This window comes from Coregonus lavaretus, assembly GCF_964263955.1.
Source record: "Coregonus lavaretus genome assembly, contig: HAP1_SCAFFOLD_969, whole genome shotgun sequence".
Lineage (NCBI taxonomy): Eukaryota > Metazoa > Chordata > Actinopteri > Salmoniformes > Salmonidae > Coregonus > Coregonus lavaretus.
In genome coordinates this window covers 87794-102744 of record NW_028165999.1, presented here as the reverse complement: position 1 = coordinate 102744, position 14951 = coordinate 87794, and the positions used below count along the sequence as shown (strand labels likewise).

At 40.5% G+C, this 14951-nt stretch overlaps 1 protein-coding gene and 1 pseudogene across 2 annotated transcripts in view; both read right to left on the bottom strand.

The window, feature by feature from the left end:
• Positions 1–1427: 1427 nt before the first annotated feature.
• Positions 1428–14951, bottom strand: part of LOC311115210 (myeloid-associated differentiation marker homolog) — a 91506-nt pseudogene continuing 77982 nt past the window's right edge. Inside the window, exon 2 of the transcript in view lies at positions 1428–2042. The product of the transcript in view is annotated as a myeloid-associated differentiation marker homolog (transcript). The remainder of the gene's footprint in view (positions 2043–14951) is intronic.
• Positions 3519–14951, bottom strand: part of LOC311115209 (GTPase IMAP family member 8-like) — a gene marked incomplete at its 3' end in the record, with an annotated part of 47369 nt that continues 35936 nt past the window's right edge. The window contains exon 4 of the mRNA XM_084190408.1: positions 3519–3543. Within this exon, the coding sequence (XP_084046534.1) occupies positions 3519–3543 (25 nt within the window). The remainder of the gene's footprint in view (positions 3544–14951) is intronic.

Sequence of the window (14951 nt, the reverse complement as noted above, 5' to 3'; positions counted from 1 at the left end):
TACATGTATAATCACAAAGATCTCTAAAGGATCCATGAGTCATTAATTAATTAATTAATTAATTGTTAACTAATTTCTTGTAAATAATTTTACCTTAAATTATACATTAAAGCTACATTCCTTAATTGTAACAATAACAAACTGCCCACCCCGCCTCTGCTTTGGTAAACAGCTGAGGGATGGGCCTGGAGAAATGTAACAACTTTCAAATTCATAGAGAGAGTTACTGTCTGACCAAAGTTATAGTTTGAACCATGTTTTGAGGCTAAAAAATATTTGTTTACAAACATTGGAGTAAAACAAGCGTGTACATTTTGGGTTTTGATGGGTACGACAGTTGAACTAAGCTTATGAGGTATATATCAGTTCTATTCGTCAATCATCAATGGATACCTATCATTAATTTAAATGTATAAATTAACTGCTGATTGCCCCTTTAATTAAAGTGTGTGCTTAAAAGTTGATTAACAATAACTATAGAAATCAAATAAAATAAATAAAATAAAACTATAATCAATGAAGAAGATGATACTCACTGTCCATCCTTGTCGACAAGTGTAATGTTTTTCTGTATGAGTAAACGTGAATATTGGTTTGATCCAAAAGAGTGAAGGAACATAGGAGCTCTCTAAGCAACTTCTCTGCCTTTCTGTTATATTGTATCTAAAGTTTAAGTTCAGAGATTCTCAGGTGTGTCTTTAGAGTATGTCGACGGTGAGGTTCCTGTACACTTCTTATTTGCAGCAGGTTAAATACAAGAGTGTTGCCTACTGGATCAAACATTAAAGGGACATACTGACGTCATCATAAACCAGTCTGACAAGCAAATTTATAAAAAGACCTGTCAGACCATATTATATTCATGCCAGGTAAAAATTGTTTAAATAACTTTCTTATAAAGAGAGAGACAATAGTGTTCAGTTGATCAGATCAGTTGTTCAGAAGCATGGACTGCCTTCTGAGACTGCAATACTATTGAGACTCAAACATAGTTCATTTATCATAAACACTGAAAGACAGATATATAATATGAAACACAGAGTTTATTAGGTATATAGAAGAAATACAGTAACAGTGAACATTAACAGAGCACCTCAACCAGACACTCAGACTCTCTGACAGGCTGATCAGATCAAACAGATACCTTGGTTCAAAAGTTACTTTTCAAAATGCCTGTGCTATAGCAACAGTACATTGTTAATGTGACAATTATCTAACAATAACCTATGTAGTGAAATACATAGGTGACATTTCTGAAATATGACACTGATGGTGCAGTTCTATCCACATTGCAGTACTTAAAAAAAAAAAAAAATGTCTTTCCATTTCCATGGTGAAGATAAAGGCAATTTAGAAATAATTTCAGATTTTCAAAGAGCAAGTGAATTAATTTGACAAAGTAGTTTCTCTCCATCCTCCCTCCTCTCTCACACACTGACAAACACCAGGTGTGCTGAGTAGGCCAGGTTGTTCAGATAAAGCAGGAAGTTGAAAGCGGTGAGCACGGCAACTGTCAACAGTATGGGCTCCTGCCAGGTTTGGGGTCGGTTGTAACGATTGTCAAACTGGAACACAGGCCAGATGATGGTGGCTGTCAGGTACATGACAACAGCCAGCAGACCGTAGACTGACAGCAAGCGTGCGAAGGGGAACGTGAGGCAGCCAGTACACTCCCCGACACACAGCACTACCACAGCCACCGACAGGATTAACCAGACAGTAGACTGCCATGTACCAGTTGAGCGCTGCATGTTGATCGTACGACACCGGGTCGCTGACCAGCATGAAGATGACGCAGGACATGAAGGTCTGGCACATCACCTCGCCTGGCCGAGCCAGTGTCAGGGTCACCTCCCATAGGTAGGCCACGGTGGCCAGGCAGGAGAAGACTTTGGAGGTGATGCGTCTGTCCGGGCCTCCCCGTGGTTCTGCTGGCCCTTGAGGAAGTAGACGGGGAAGATGATGGACGCAGAGAGGCAGAGCAGGGTGGCGTAGCAGGCCATGGTGATGGGGAAGTTATTCCAGGTGACAGGGGCTCGGGCCTGGAAGGCCAAAGTGCAGCAACAGCAGGGTCCCAGTGAAGATGAAGGCCCAGCAGAACACACAACAGTCTCACCCGGGAGAGGGAGGTCCCGTGGGCAGCCACACTGAAGGCCACGCAGGAGAACAACAGGGCACCCACACGTAGGCAGCACTATCAACGGCATGGTGGAAGGTGTTTTACTGTCAAGTTATACAAGGGAGTGGGGGTTATGTACTGAAATACAGTAATAATACAGTAGGAATACAGTAGCAGCTCACCTGCTCATAGTCTTTAGTTGTGTCTGAGGAGGGGATCAGTGTCGTCCTGACTCTCAGTTAATTTTATATGCATGAGAGCAGGGTCATATTCATTAGTGTCATGAAACCGTCGTGGATGTGGTGGAGGAGTCAAGCGCAGGAAGCAGAGGTTTAGTCCAACAAGACTTTTAATAGTCTTAAAAGTAATAGTGTAAACCCCGACCTCGAATAACACCACGAGGCGAGGGAACATTACGCACACGCGTAAAACACAAAACGTAGAACAATGATACGGAAAAAACAAACACGTATCATACACAAAAGGCAACGGAAAATTAACAGCACACAATTACCAAAGAGCAAAACAAGGCACTTATAAGACACCTAATCAACACTCAAACAGACACAGGTGTGACAGACAGACAAAAGCAATCAAACACAGAAACATAGAGCGGTGGCAGCTAATACTCCGGGGACGGCGAACACCGAGGCCTGCCCGAACAAGGAGAAGGAGCAGCCTCGGCCGAAACCGTGACAATTAGGATGAAACTAAAGCAAATGGGCTGAAACGGGGAGGGACTACCTCAAAGTTTCCAACAAGAAACGCTTGCAAAACTTTTGGCTAAGGTCAGGTACATGCCATGCACCTCCTACGGTGTAAAATGTTTCGCTACGGTGCAAATTATGTTTGCTATGGTGTGCACTAATGAATACAACCCAGCTCCTTATAGTTGTTAGGCCTAGTAATTGATTACATCACCCTAGTCGCATGTTCTACTCCTCCAGTACATTTATCTTCACACTAAAGATAATACAGTCAGATAAAGCTCTTCTAACTGTGACTTGTACTAGGCTATGTACTAGGCTAGTATACACACAGTAATGAGGAGATAGAAATCCCTGGGGTCAATCTCAATTGTTTTCCTTGATTCCTCACATCCTCCCTCCTCATCGTCTCCTCCTTAAGGCACAATGGTGCAGAAGATCTGAGGTTCCTCCACTCTCTCTTCTTCTCCCATGCGTTTTGAGAAGGAAGCAAGGAGAGAGGACGCGAGGAGTCAAGGAAATACAATTTATTTAGATGCACTCCTTGAATTCAGGCTGTGTCCTCCTTGATGTCCTCCTTGACGTTGACTCTCTCTAGTGGCATTGGTGTTTACTGTCAGTCTCACAGCTCACCACACTTTTTTCTCAGCGTCATCCCTTTTCATTGGGCCAAAGCTAACATCTTCCTAAGACTAGGCTTTGAGACGTTGGCTGCATCTGAAATAACACCAGACAGATAACACAGAGACTCAGATCAGGTTTGTTTCCTCAGATAGTGGATTTTAAACACCATATATTTCCAAAGATTTCAGAAATGTAAGGAGTTACTGAATATCTAGTCAAGATATTAGCAATGCTGTTTTGTTGTTTGGTGAACAGCACCATCAGATGGACAGGTTTGTGATGGTTGAAAGATCAAATCACTGTGAACAATAAATGCATGGAGTAAAAGTGTAGAATAAAGCACCACACACGTGGACCATGGTATTGACTACAGACACAAAAACACATTACAGAGAGAGGGAATGTTATCATCATACCATATTACACATGCATAAAGTGATGGCTGTAGGAGTGTTCATTGGTGTACATTTCCTTACAGGACTTGATGTTTATCAAAACCTTTTATTTTTAACCCACATATAGCTGTAGAGGAGGTCTTGGTCTGTTTTCCATCTTGGTCTAAAACTCCCTGCTGAGCCATTTGGACTGTTGTGCACTCTCATGCAGACAGACAGTTCCTAGTTATAAATCAGAAATACAAGAAAAAACTATAAAATACTGTAACGAGAATATTAGCCGACTAAGACTCATGTAGTTTATATCATAAACACTCCAGAATGAAAATATAATATGAAACACTGTTTATTATGTGTATAGCAGAAATACAGTATCAGTGGACATTAGTAGAGAACCTCGCCCAGACACTCAGACTCTCAGTCTGAACAGCACCAGAAACACATTGAATGTGAAACACACTACGGCACTGTATACTTAAGTTGTACAACTGATGTACCACACATTTGGCACAATGGTTGTGATACAACGGATAGTTTTTCACACAAATAATTACACAACTGTACACACTTAGAAAAAAATTGGTGATATCACTTGCTTCATATATGGAACCCCTAAAAGTTTGATATAGAACCCCTTTTATAGCATTCTTTAATCAGAACCCTAGGGGTTCTTCTTCAATAAACCAAAGATTGAACGCCAAGGGTTCTTCTTCAATTAACCTAAATTGGTTCCATATAGAACAATGTGTGGTGCCATTGATGGATTATTGCTACAAGTAATAAATAGTAACATTTCTAGCTAACAATCTAATATAATAAACAATTAAATAATGGACAAAAGAATACCAGCATAGATTTGAGATTTAGTTTGCAAATATGGACTGGTGGCCGGAGAGGCATCTCTTTGTTTTAATGATGCCCCACATCAATCTTGGTACCAACTCTGTCTGTTTTCTTTATGGAACAGTACAGTATGGGTTGTTATCTGGCTGGTTCCTGACTTCTTTATGGAACAGTACAGTATGGGTTTTTTCCTGGCTGGTACCTGACTAAAAAAGAATAAAATGGCATATTTTTAAATATATATATATATATTAATTTATCTTTTTGTATTTTTTTCGTAAAAGAAAAATAGGTAGGTCAGCTTTAATACTGAAGATAGATTGTAACTTCCATCAATGTAATTGTCTGCATCACTTCCAATCCCCCATGTTTTTTCTTTTACAAATATATATATATATATATATATATATATATACAGTGAGGGAAAAAGTATTTGATCCCCTGCTGATTTTGTATGTTTGCTCACTGACAAAGAAATGATCAGTCTATAATTTTAATGGTAGGTTTATTTGAACAGTGAGAGACAGAATAACAACAACAAAAACTCCAGAAAAACGCATGTCAAAAATGTTATAAATTGATTTGCATTTTAATGAGGGAAATAAGTATTTGACCCCCTCTCAATCAGAAAGATTTCTGGCTCCCAGGTGTCTTTTATACAGGTAACGAGCTGAGATTAGGAGCACACTCTTAAAGGGAGTGCTCCTAATCTCAGTTTGTTACCTGTATAAAAGAAACCTGTCCACAGAAGCAATCAATCAATCAGATTCCAAACTCTCCACCATGGCCAAGACCAAAGAGCTCTCCAAGGATGTCAGGGACAAGATTGTAGACCTACACAAGGCTGGAATGGGCTACAAGAACATCGCCAAGCAGCTTGGTGAGAAGGTGACAACAGTTTATTCACAAAAGGAATAAACGCAAAATAACTGTCAATCTCCCTTGGCCTGGGGCTCCATGCAAGATCTCACCTCGTGGAGTTGCAATGATCATGAGAATGGTGAGGAATCAGCCCAGAACTACACGGGAGGATCTTGTCAATGATCTCAAGGCAGCTGGGCCATAGTCACCAAGAAAACAATTGGTAACACACTACGCCGTGAAGGACTGAAATCCTGCAGCGCCCACAAGGTCCCCCTGCTCAAGAAAGTGCACATACAGGGCCGTCTGAAGTTTGCCAATGAAATTCTGAATGATTCAGTGGAGAACTGGGTGAAAGTGTTATGGTCAGATGAGACCAAAATCGATTTCTTTGGCATCAACTCAACTTGCCGTGTTTGGAGGAGGAGGAATGCTGCCTATGACCCCAAGAACACCATCCCCACCGTCAAACATGGAGGTGGAAACATTATGCTTTGGGGGTTTTTCTGCTAAGGGGACAGGACAACTTCACCACATCAAAGGGACGATGGACGGGGCCATGTACCGTCAAATCTTTGGTGAGAACCTCCTTCCCTTAGCCAAGGCATTGAAAATGGGTCGTGGATTGGTATTCCAGCATGACAATGATCCAAAACACACGGCCAAGGCAACAAAGGAGTGGCTCAAGAAGAAGAACATTAAGATCCTGGAGTGGCCTAGCCAGTCTCCAGACCTTAATCCCATAGAAAATCTGTGGAGGGAGCTGAAGGTTTGAGTTGCCAAACGTCAGCCTCGAAACCTTAATGACTTGGAGAAGATCTGCAAAGAGGAGTGGAACAATATCCCTCCTGAGATGTGTGCAAACCTGGTGGCCAACTACAAGAAATGTCTGACCTCTGTGATTGCCAACAAGGGTTTTGCCACCAAGTACTAAGTCATGTTTTGCAGAGGGGTCAAATAATTATTTCCCTAATTAAAATGCAAATCAATTTATAACATCTTTGACATGCGTTTTTCTAGATTTTGTTGTTGTTATTCTGTCTCTCAAATAAACCTACCATTAAAATTATAGACTGATCATGTCTTTGTCAGTGGACAAACGTACAAAATCATTAGGGGATCAAATACTTTTTTCCCTCACTGTACATCCATATACACATACATACATATAAATACATGTACATACATATATATATACATATCCTTATTTTTTTTATTTTTTTATTTAGTACTTTCCAACCCCACCACCCTTCCCTAATTGGAGTAAACTAGTGAACAACAACACTTAGGCCTCTCCTTCCAGCTAATACATACTACATACATTTTATGGACACAGTCAATTTTACAATAATTATATTTTGTTTTGTTTTTACTCCTGAACTTCCTCTAACCTTCATGATGTCCATCCGGTTTGCCTCTACATGCCATATCCCCCAAACTGTGATCTTTCACAAAAGTTCTCAACCTACACTAACAGTCAAAAGTTTTTGAACACCTACTCATTCAAGGAATTTTCTTTATTTTTACTATTTTCTACATTGTAGAATAACAGTGAAGACATCAAAACTATGAAATAACACATGGAATCATGTAGTGACCCAAAAAGTGTTAAACAAATCAAAATGTAGTTTATATTTGAGATTCTTCACATAGCCACCCTTTGCCTTGATGACAGCTTTGCACACTCTTGGCATTCTCTCAACCAGCTTCAAGAGGTGGTCACCTGGAATGCATTTCAATTAACAGGTGTGCCTTCTTAAAAGTTAATTTGTTGAATTTCTTTCCTTCTTAATGCGTTTGAGCTAATCAGATATGTTGTGACAAGGTAAGGGGGGTATACAGAAGATATCCCTATTTGTTAAAAGACCAAGTCCATCCTATGGCAAGAACAGCTCAAATAAGCAAAGAGAACAAACAGTTCATCATTACTTTAAGTCATGAAGGTCAGTCAATAAGGAACATTTCAAGAACTTTGAAAGTTTCTTCAAGTGCAGTCACAAAAACCATCAAGCGCTATGATGAAACTGGCTCTCATGAGGACTGCCACAGGAATGGAAGACCCAAAGTTACCTCTGCTGCAGAGGATAAGTTAATTAGAGTTATCAGCCTCCGAAATTGCAGCCCAAATAAATGCTTCACAGAGTTGAAGTAACAGACACATCTCAACATCAACTGTTCAGAGGAGACTGTGTGAATCATGCCTTCATGGTTGAATTTCTGCAAAGAAACCACTACTAAGGACACCAATAATAAGAAAAGACTTGCTTGGGCCAAGAAACACGAGCAATGGACATTAGACCAGTGGAAATTTGTCCTTTGGTCTGGAATCCAAATGTGAGATTATTGGTGACAACCGCCGTGTCTTTGTGAGACGCGGTGTGGGGTGAACACATGATCTCTGCATGTGTATTTCCCACTGTAAAGCATGGAGGAGGAGGTGTGGTGTAGGGATACTTTGATAGTGACACTGTCTGTGATTTATTTAGAATTCAAGGCACACTTAACCAGCATGGCTACCACAGCATTCTGCAACGATACACCATCCTTAGTGGGTCTATCATTTGTTTTCAACAGGACAATGACCCAACACACCTCCAGGCTGTGTAAGGGCTATTTTACCAAGAAGGAGAGTGATGGAGTGCTGCATCAGATGATCTGGCCTCCACAAATTGAGATGGTTTGGGATGAGTCGGACCCCAGAGTACAGTATGGGTTGTTTCCTGGCTAGTTCTTGACTTCTTTATGGAACAGTACAGTATGGGTTGTTTCCTGGTTGGTTCCTGAATTCTTTATGGAACAGTACAGTATGGGTTGTTACATGGCTGGTTCCTGAGTTCTTTATGTAACAGTACAGTATGGGTTGTTACCTGGCTATTTCCTGACTTCTTTATGTTACAGTACAGTATGGGTTGTTTCCTGGCTGGTTCCTGAATTCTTTATGGAACAGTACAGTATGGGTTGTTTCCTGGTTGGTTCCTGAGTTCTTTATGTAACAGTACAGTATGGGTTGTTACCTGGCTATTTCCTGACTTCTTTATGTTACAGTACAGTATGGGTTGTTTCCTGGCTGGTTCCTGAATTCTTTATGGAACAGTACAGTATGGGTTGTTTCCTGGTTGGTTCCTGACTTCTTTATGTAACAGTACAGTATGGGTTGTTTCCTGGCTGGTTCCTGACTTCTTTATGTAACAGTACAGTATGGTTGTTATCTGGGTGGTTCCTGAGAAGAAGAAAAAAGGAACAAAAACACGAGTTAATGTTCAGAAATAAACACGAGTTAATCTGCCAAAATGAAGACAACATGCTACAGATGTAGGATCTTAAGTTGATCACCCTGTTGTTGCAGGAATTTTTTTTAAAACGTTTAGTGTTTTAAAACTATTCAAAAGTTTGTAATATCCACTTTAAAATGTGAGACTTGATTTGCCCTAACAAAAATGACCTGAAAATAGCCTGACAGCTTGAGATGATCTGCAGAGAATGGGAGAAACTCCCCAAATACAGGTGTGCCAAGCTTGTAGCTTCATACCCAAGAAGACGCGAGGCTGTAATCGCTGCCAAAGGTGCTTCAACAAAGTACTGAGTAAAGGGTTTGAATACTTATGAAAATGTCATATTTCAGTTTTCTTTTTTTAAACATATATTTTCAAACATTTCTAAAAACCTGTTTTTGCTTTGTCATTATTGGGTATTGTGTGTAGATTGATGAGGGGAAAAAACAATTTAATCAATTTTAGAATAAGCCTGTGACGTAACAAAATGTGGAAAAAGTCAAGGGGTCTGAATACTTACCGAATGCACTGTATATTGTCCTGCTTGTGCATACTTAGAAGAGAAGAGTTTTTCAATGGTTCTTTGGTAAGGGAGATGGTTATATGTGGAACCATAATGACTAAAATAACCCTTTTAGTCCCTCAAAGGTTCTTTGCAGTTATTTTAGTGACAATTAAAATGTAGGGGCGGCGTCTAATTCGAATATGTTGGGCGTAGTTTGCTCACAGCTCTTTTTTTGCAACTGTAAGTGAGTGTCATTCCAACTGTTGTGTTATTCCATTAAATGTAGAACATAACTTTAGCCAGTAATGGTGGCTTGTTAAATAAATACTGTATGTAACTAAATAGTGTAAATACTTGGATGGGAGTGTGGCTTTCTTGGATAGACCAAACAGGAGAGCAAAACAAAAATGTGGGAAGCATGCCAGCAATGCCACTACACAACACAACACAACACTAAACAATACATTAATTGCACTATAACGGTGACAAACGGTGCACATAAACTGTTAGGGAATACATAAAGGTGTCCCAACTGCAGAGTCCCAACAGCAGTCCCAACACCTTACCACTGCAACACCTGGCTATCAGTGGTGCCTTGTCTAGCAGCGAAACAGTTCATTTACTGCCTTTAAAAAAAAAAATAGCTGATTCGGCTGACTTGCTTAAACAAATGTGGTTTCTACTGACAATTGAGATGTACAAACTATGGCATAAGGGGACAACAAGCGGATAAGAGGCAATCCGTAATTTCAATTAAGACATTGATGCAACAGAATTCAGAACATGGGACGTTCTTACAGTGTTCTCCCTGTACACCAAGTCAGAACCGTAGGATATATAAAGGGGGAATAAAAGCAGACAATGAAAGCTCTTACAATATACAATGATTACATTTCTTAAAAACAGGTCATAGGCTACATGTGCACCACCAAGTCAGAAAAGTAGGCGAAATTAAGAGGTGAAAACAGACCAAATTATTAGGGTGAGGCACATGGGCTAATAACAGCCTACTACACAACATACACTTAGTATTACTTTCTTAGCTACAGTATACATATCTCCCTGGCATATTACATCATTTATGCAGCATTATACAATACATTTTTGGACTCACCTTGTTGTGCTGTGATCACTTGAACAGCAAGGTGGCGTGGCGGTCCTTCGTGGGCAAAATGTGTCATCAAACTTTGTCATCAAAGTCTAGCATTCTCTGGATTTATTGTGCTTTCAAGACAACTGTGAATTCAAAGAAAAAAAGGTTAAATGTAACTTCTAATGTAACTCTATGGCAGCACCCAAGGGGCTTGAATTTTCGAGCTCTACCCTTAGATTTGGCAGTGACGTAGTGTCCCCATGAGTGACAGAACACTGAGCCAATCACGGTGCAATGCTCCGTATTTTCCGCTGGCTGCCCCACCACCACAGAAAGCACTGAGCCAGGCTGAAACACCTGCATTTTGGAGCTGCCTTACTCAAGGAAACAAAAAAGAGACCATGTTTGAATGCGGCTTTATTAACTCAATGATATATATATATATATATTTTTTTTTTACATTGTTTGCAAACTGATATGTGACAGGTATTAATGCCAAAATAACATGCAAAACAGGCTCTGCCCCACGTGCCCTGAACGACGGGTCGCCACTGTGACACAGATCTGTAAAGAGTATAAAACATGGCAGCACAATTCATTTTAGCGTCTAAAGCATTGACAATATCATTAACAACTAATGTGGTTGCTGTTATAGTGCGGTGCCCTGGCCTGAAGCCAGATTGATTTATATTCAAAATACCATGCTCAGATAAAAAAGAGCGAAGTTGCTTATTTACCAAAGATTTGAGAATCTTAGCTACATTTACATTTTAGTCATTTAGCAGACGCTCTTATCCAGTGAGTGCATTCATTATTTTTTAAATATATTTATTTCATACTGGCCCCCCGTGGGAATCGAACCCACAGCCCTGGCGTTGCAAACGCCATGCTCTACCAACTGAGCTACATCCCTCCGGCCATTCCCTCCCCTACCCTGGACGACGCTGGGCCAATTGTGCGCCGTCGCATGTGTCATGGAGGCCTGGAGATGGGATGATAATTATTAAGATCACTACTGTCCCCGCCCTTATGGAGCGGCAGCACATAAGCTATTTTCCATACTTTTGTAATATTTCCTGATAACAATGTTAGATTTAAGATATGGGTTACTGAGCCAGCACTGAGGGGGCAGCACACTTGAGCAGACCCGGCTCCAATTGGTCAGCCCCCGTGGATTTCTTGGTATCTATAGCAAGGCATTAAGGACTTATTTTTCTGTGAATTGCTGAAATGCAAAATAACTTGACCACCATTTTCCGAGTAAATCTGAAAAATTCCAGTATCAGTGTTTAGCCCACTGAGAGATAGTACGGTTAGACACTCTTCAAAAAGATTTTACACTAACTCAGTGTAAAGGTACAATGTCATAGTGTTCACTGATACCGTCTATTAACACTTTATAATTTTGGGTGTTGTTTTAGCATTGTATGGTGTTAATCCTAATTTCCCAGGGTGCCTTGCCTTTTCACGTGAATTGTAGAGTTACCACCCATGACTGTATTTGTTAGTGATAGAGACATGGTTGTTGAATTAATTCCTTTTTAAGTCCTGGAGCCTTCTCCAAGTGAGTTCCTAGGCAAATATTATCATTCAAATTAAACTATACACTGAGTGCACAAAACATTACGAACACCTTCCTAATATTGAGTTGTACTTTTGCCTTCAGAATAGCCTCAATTCGTTGGGGCATGCACTCTACAAGGTGTCTAAAGCGTTCCCCAGGGATGTTGGCCCATGTTGAATCCAATACTTCCCACACTTGTGTCAAGTTGGCTGGAAGCCTTTTGGGTGGTGGACCATTCTTGATACACACGGGAAACGGTTGAGCGTGACTAACCCAGCACCGTTACACATACACAATCCATGTCTCAATTGGCTCAAAGCTTAAAAATAACTATTTAACCTGTTTAATCTCCTTCATATACAGTATACTGATTTAAGTGGATTTAACAAGTGACATCAATAAGGGAAGATAGCTTTCACCTGGATTCACCTGGTCAGTCTATGTAATTGAAATAGCAGATTTTCATAATGTTTTGTACAGTCAGTGTACATTACAATAATTATATGGCCTCACTTTGATGACCTGATTCTACCCTAGCACAGTGGTGTTAGGAAACTCCTGTTTTACAGGCCACATCAGGTCTGCAAGTCACATTATGCTGGTTTGCAAAGTGATGTGCAATTCCTTTTGTAATCCAGCCAAAGATACTACATTCCCCCCCCCCCCCGCAATTTCCCATCAGAATGGCTCAGAGGTTAGAAACATTGATAATGGAGACTACCTCAACCATTTAAACTGGAACAACCATTTCAGTAATAGGTGCAACAAATCTAACTAACTGATTGAATTAGTTTAGGAAAAAAAAAATTTTTTTATCTTTGTGTAGCATAAGATTAATCAATCAATCAATGTACATGCAAAAACACAGATATTAAAAACAATCCCCCAAAAACTGCAGTAGAGCATGCTGGGAAATAGGATAGTAATGGGTGTGGTTTTAGTTATTACAGTTTTTCTCAATTGTTTACACACAAATACTGGTACTTGAGACACAATGACCACAACATGTAACTCATGCACCAATCCCCTGAACCAATTCTGCTAAACTACAAGCACAATTCTTGCTTTACACTCAAATTGCAGTTCTACAACACACTTTTTTCAAAACACTACACACAAATCTTTGCATTTGGCACAATTTTCATGCAGAAAATCTCTTGTTTTCACAATGAACACACTGCCATTCAAATATGCACACTGACTCATCACATGGGCAAACACCCGTCACACAGTTTACAATTAGCAATCAGAGCTTTAGCATAAAAGGGCAACAGGTGAGCTCTTCTGTTTTGGACCAATGGATGCCAACATTGGAAACAGAGGCAGAGCCAGAGGAGTGAGAGTAAGAGGAGGAGGACGGGGAGGACAAGGACGAGGACGAGGACGAGGAAGGCCAAGGACCGTAATCTCTGATGAGATCCGAGCCACTTGGTTGATCATGTGGTCAACCATGGTCTAACAATGAGGGAGGCTGGGCAAAGAGTACAGCCAAATTTGAGCAGGTACACTGTAGCATCCATCATCCGGACATTCTGAAATGAGAATAGGTAAGAAATCTACTCTCACTAGAAAAGTGCAGTACTGCATATCAATACAGTACTCAATGAGTACAGTAGCACAGTATTGCCTGTGGACTGTTCTGTAGGACTGTAAAAATAAAGTATGTTTCAAGTATTTGGGAAATGTATTTCTACTTTGTATTTACAGCATTTCACTATTTGTTTGGCAGAACTGAAAGATTACCAACACAAGGTGGTCGGGAACGTGTTCTGTCTCCTGAACAGGAAACTGAAATCATGAACATGGTCCTAGAAAATAATGCCATAACATTACGGCAAATACAAAGAAAAATAATAGAAAACAATGAGATATTTCAAAATATTGATAGGGTAAGCTTATCATCACTGGACCGTGTCTTGCGCATAAATAATCTCAGGATGAAGCAGGTCTACAGGGTGCCATTTGAACGCAATTCAGAAAGAGTCAAATAATTGCGATATAACTATGTGCAAGTGAGTCCTATACAATCCCACAATTGATGCATACTCTCAACACTGTATAAATTATACATATTTCAGTATTGTAATCATAATGATTGTGCTTCACAATAGTGACCACTCCATGTCTATTTCTGATATTGTCATGTGTGTTTCAGAGAGTCCTTGAGCTAGAGGTAGCTGCAGTGGAGCACCAGTTCATCTTCATTGATGAGGTTGGTTTCAACCTCACAAAAAGACAAAAGAGGGGAAGGAATATCATCGGCCAGCGTGCCATTGTTCAAGTCCCTGGCCAGCGCGGAGGGAACATCACAATGTGTGCAGCGATTACCCACCACGGCGTCATCCATCACCATGCTACCCTTGGCCCCTACAACACCGCCCATCTGATCACATTCCTGGACACCCTACACAACACACTCATTCCACCAGATCAGGTAGATGGCCCAGAGCAGCTCAGGTACGTTGTCATTTGGGACAACGTAAGTTTCCACAGGGCTGCTCTGGTTCGTAACTGGTTCACTGCCCACCCACGCTTTTTAGTTGTTTATCTCCCTCCATATTCTCCATTCCTCAATCCTATTGAGGAATTTTTTTCTGCCTGGAGATGGAAAGTGTATGACCGAAATCCACAAACGCGTATACCTCTTCTCCAAGCTATGGAAGACGCATGTGGAGATATAGCAGCTGATGCTTTTCATGGCTGGAATCGCCATGCTAGGCGATATTTCCCCCGCTGCTTGGCCAGGGAAAACATTGCTTGTGATGTGGATGAGGTGCTGTGGCCAGACCGCAACAGAAGAGAGGATGCAGCATAGTTTTTACTGTAACTGTATACATTAAATTCTTCTGTTTTGTATGTAGACCACTGTATGTGCAACTTTGTGTTGGTTGGGAATGGGATGTACACTGTGTACATTGTTTTTGTGGGAAAAATGAAATATATTTGTTACCGTGTATTTGTGTGTTCT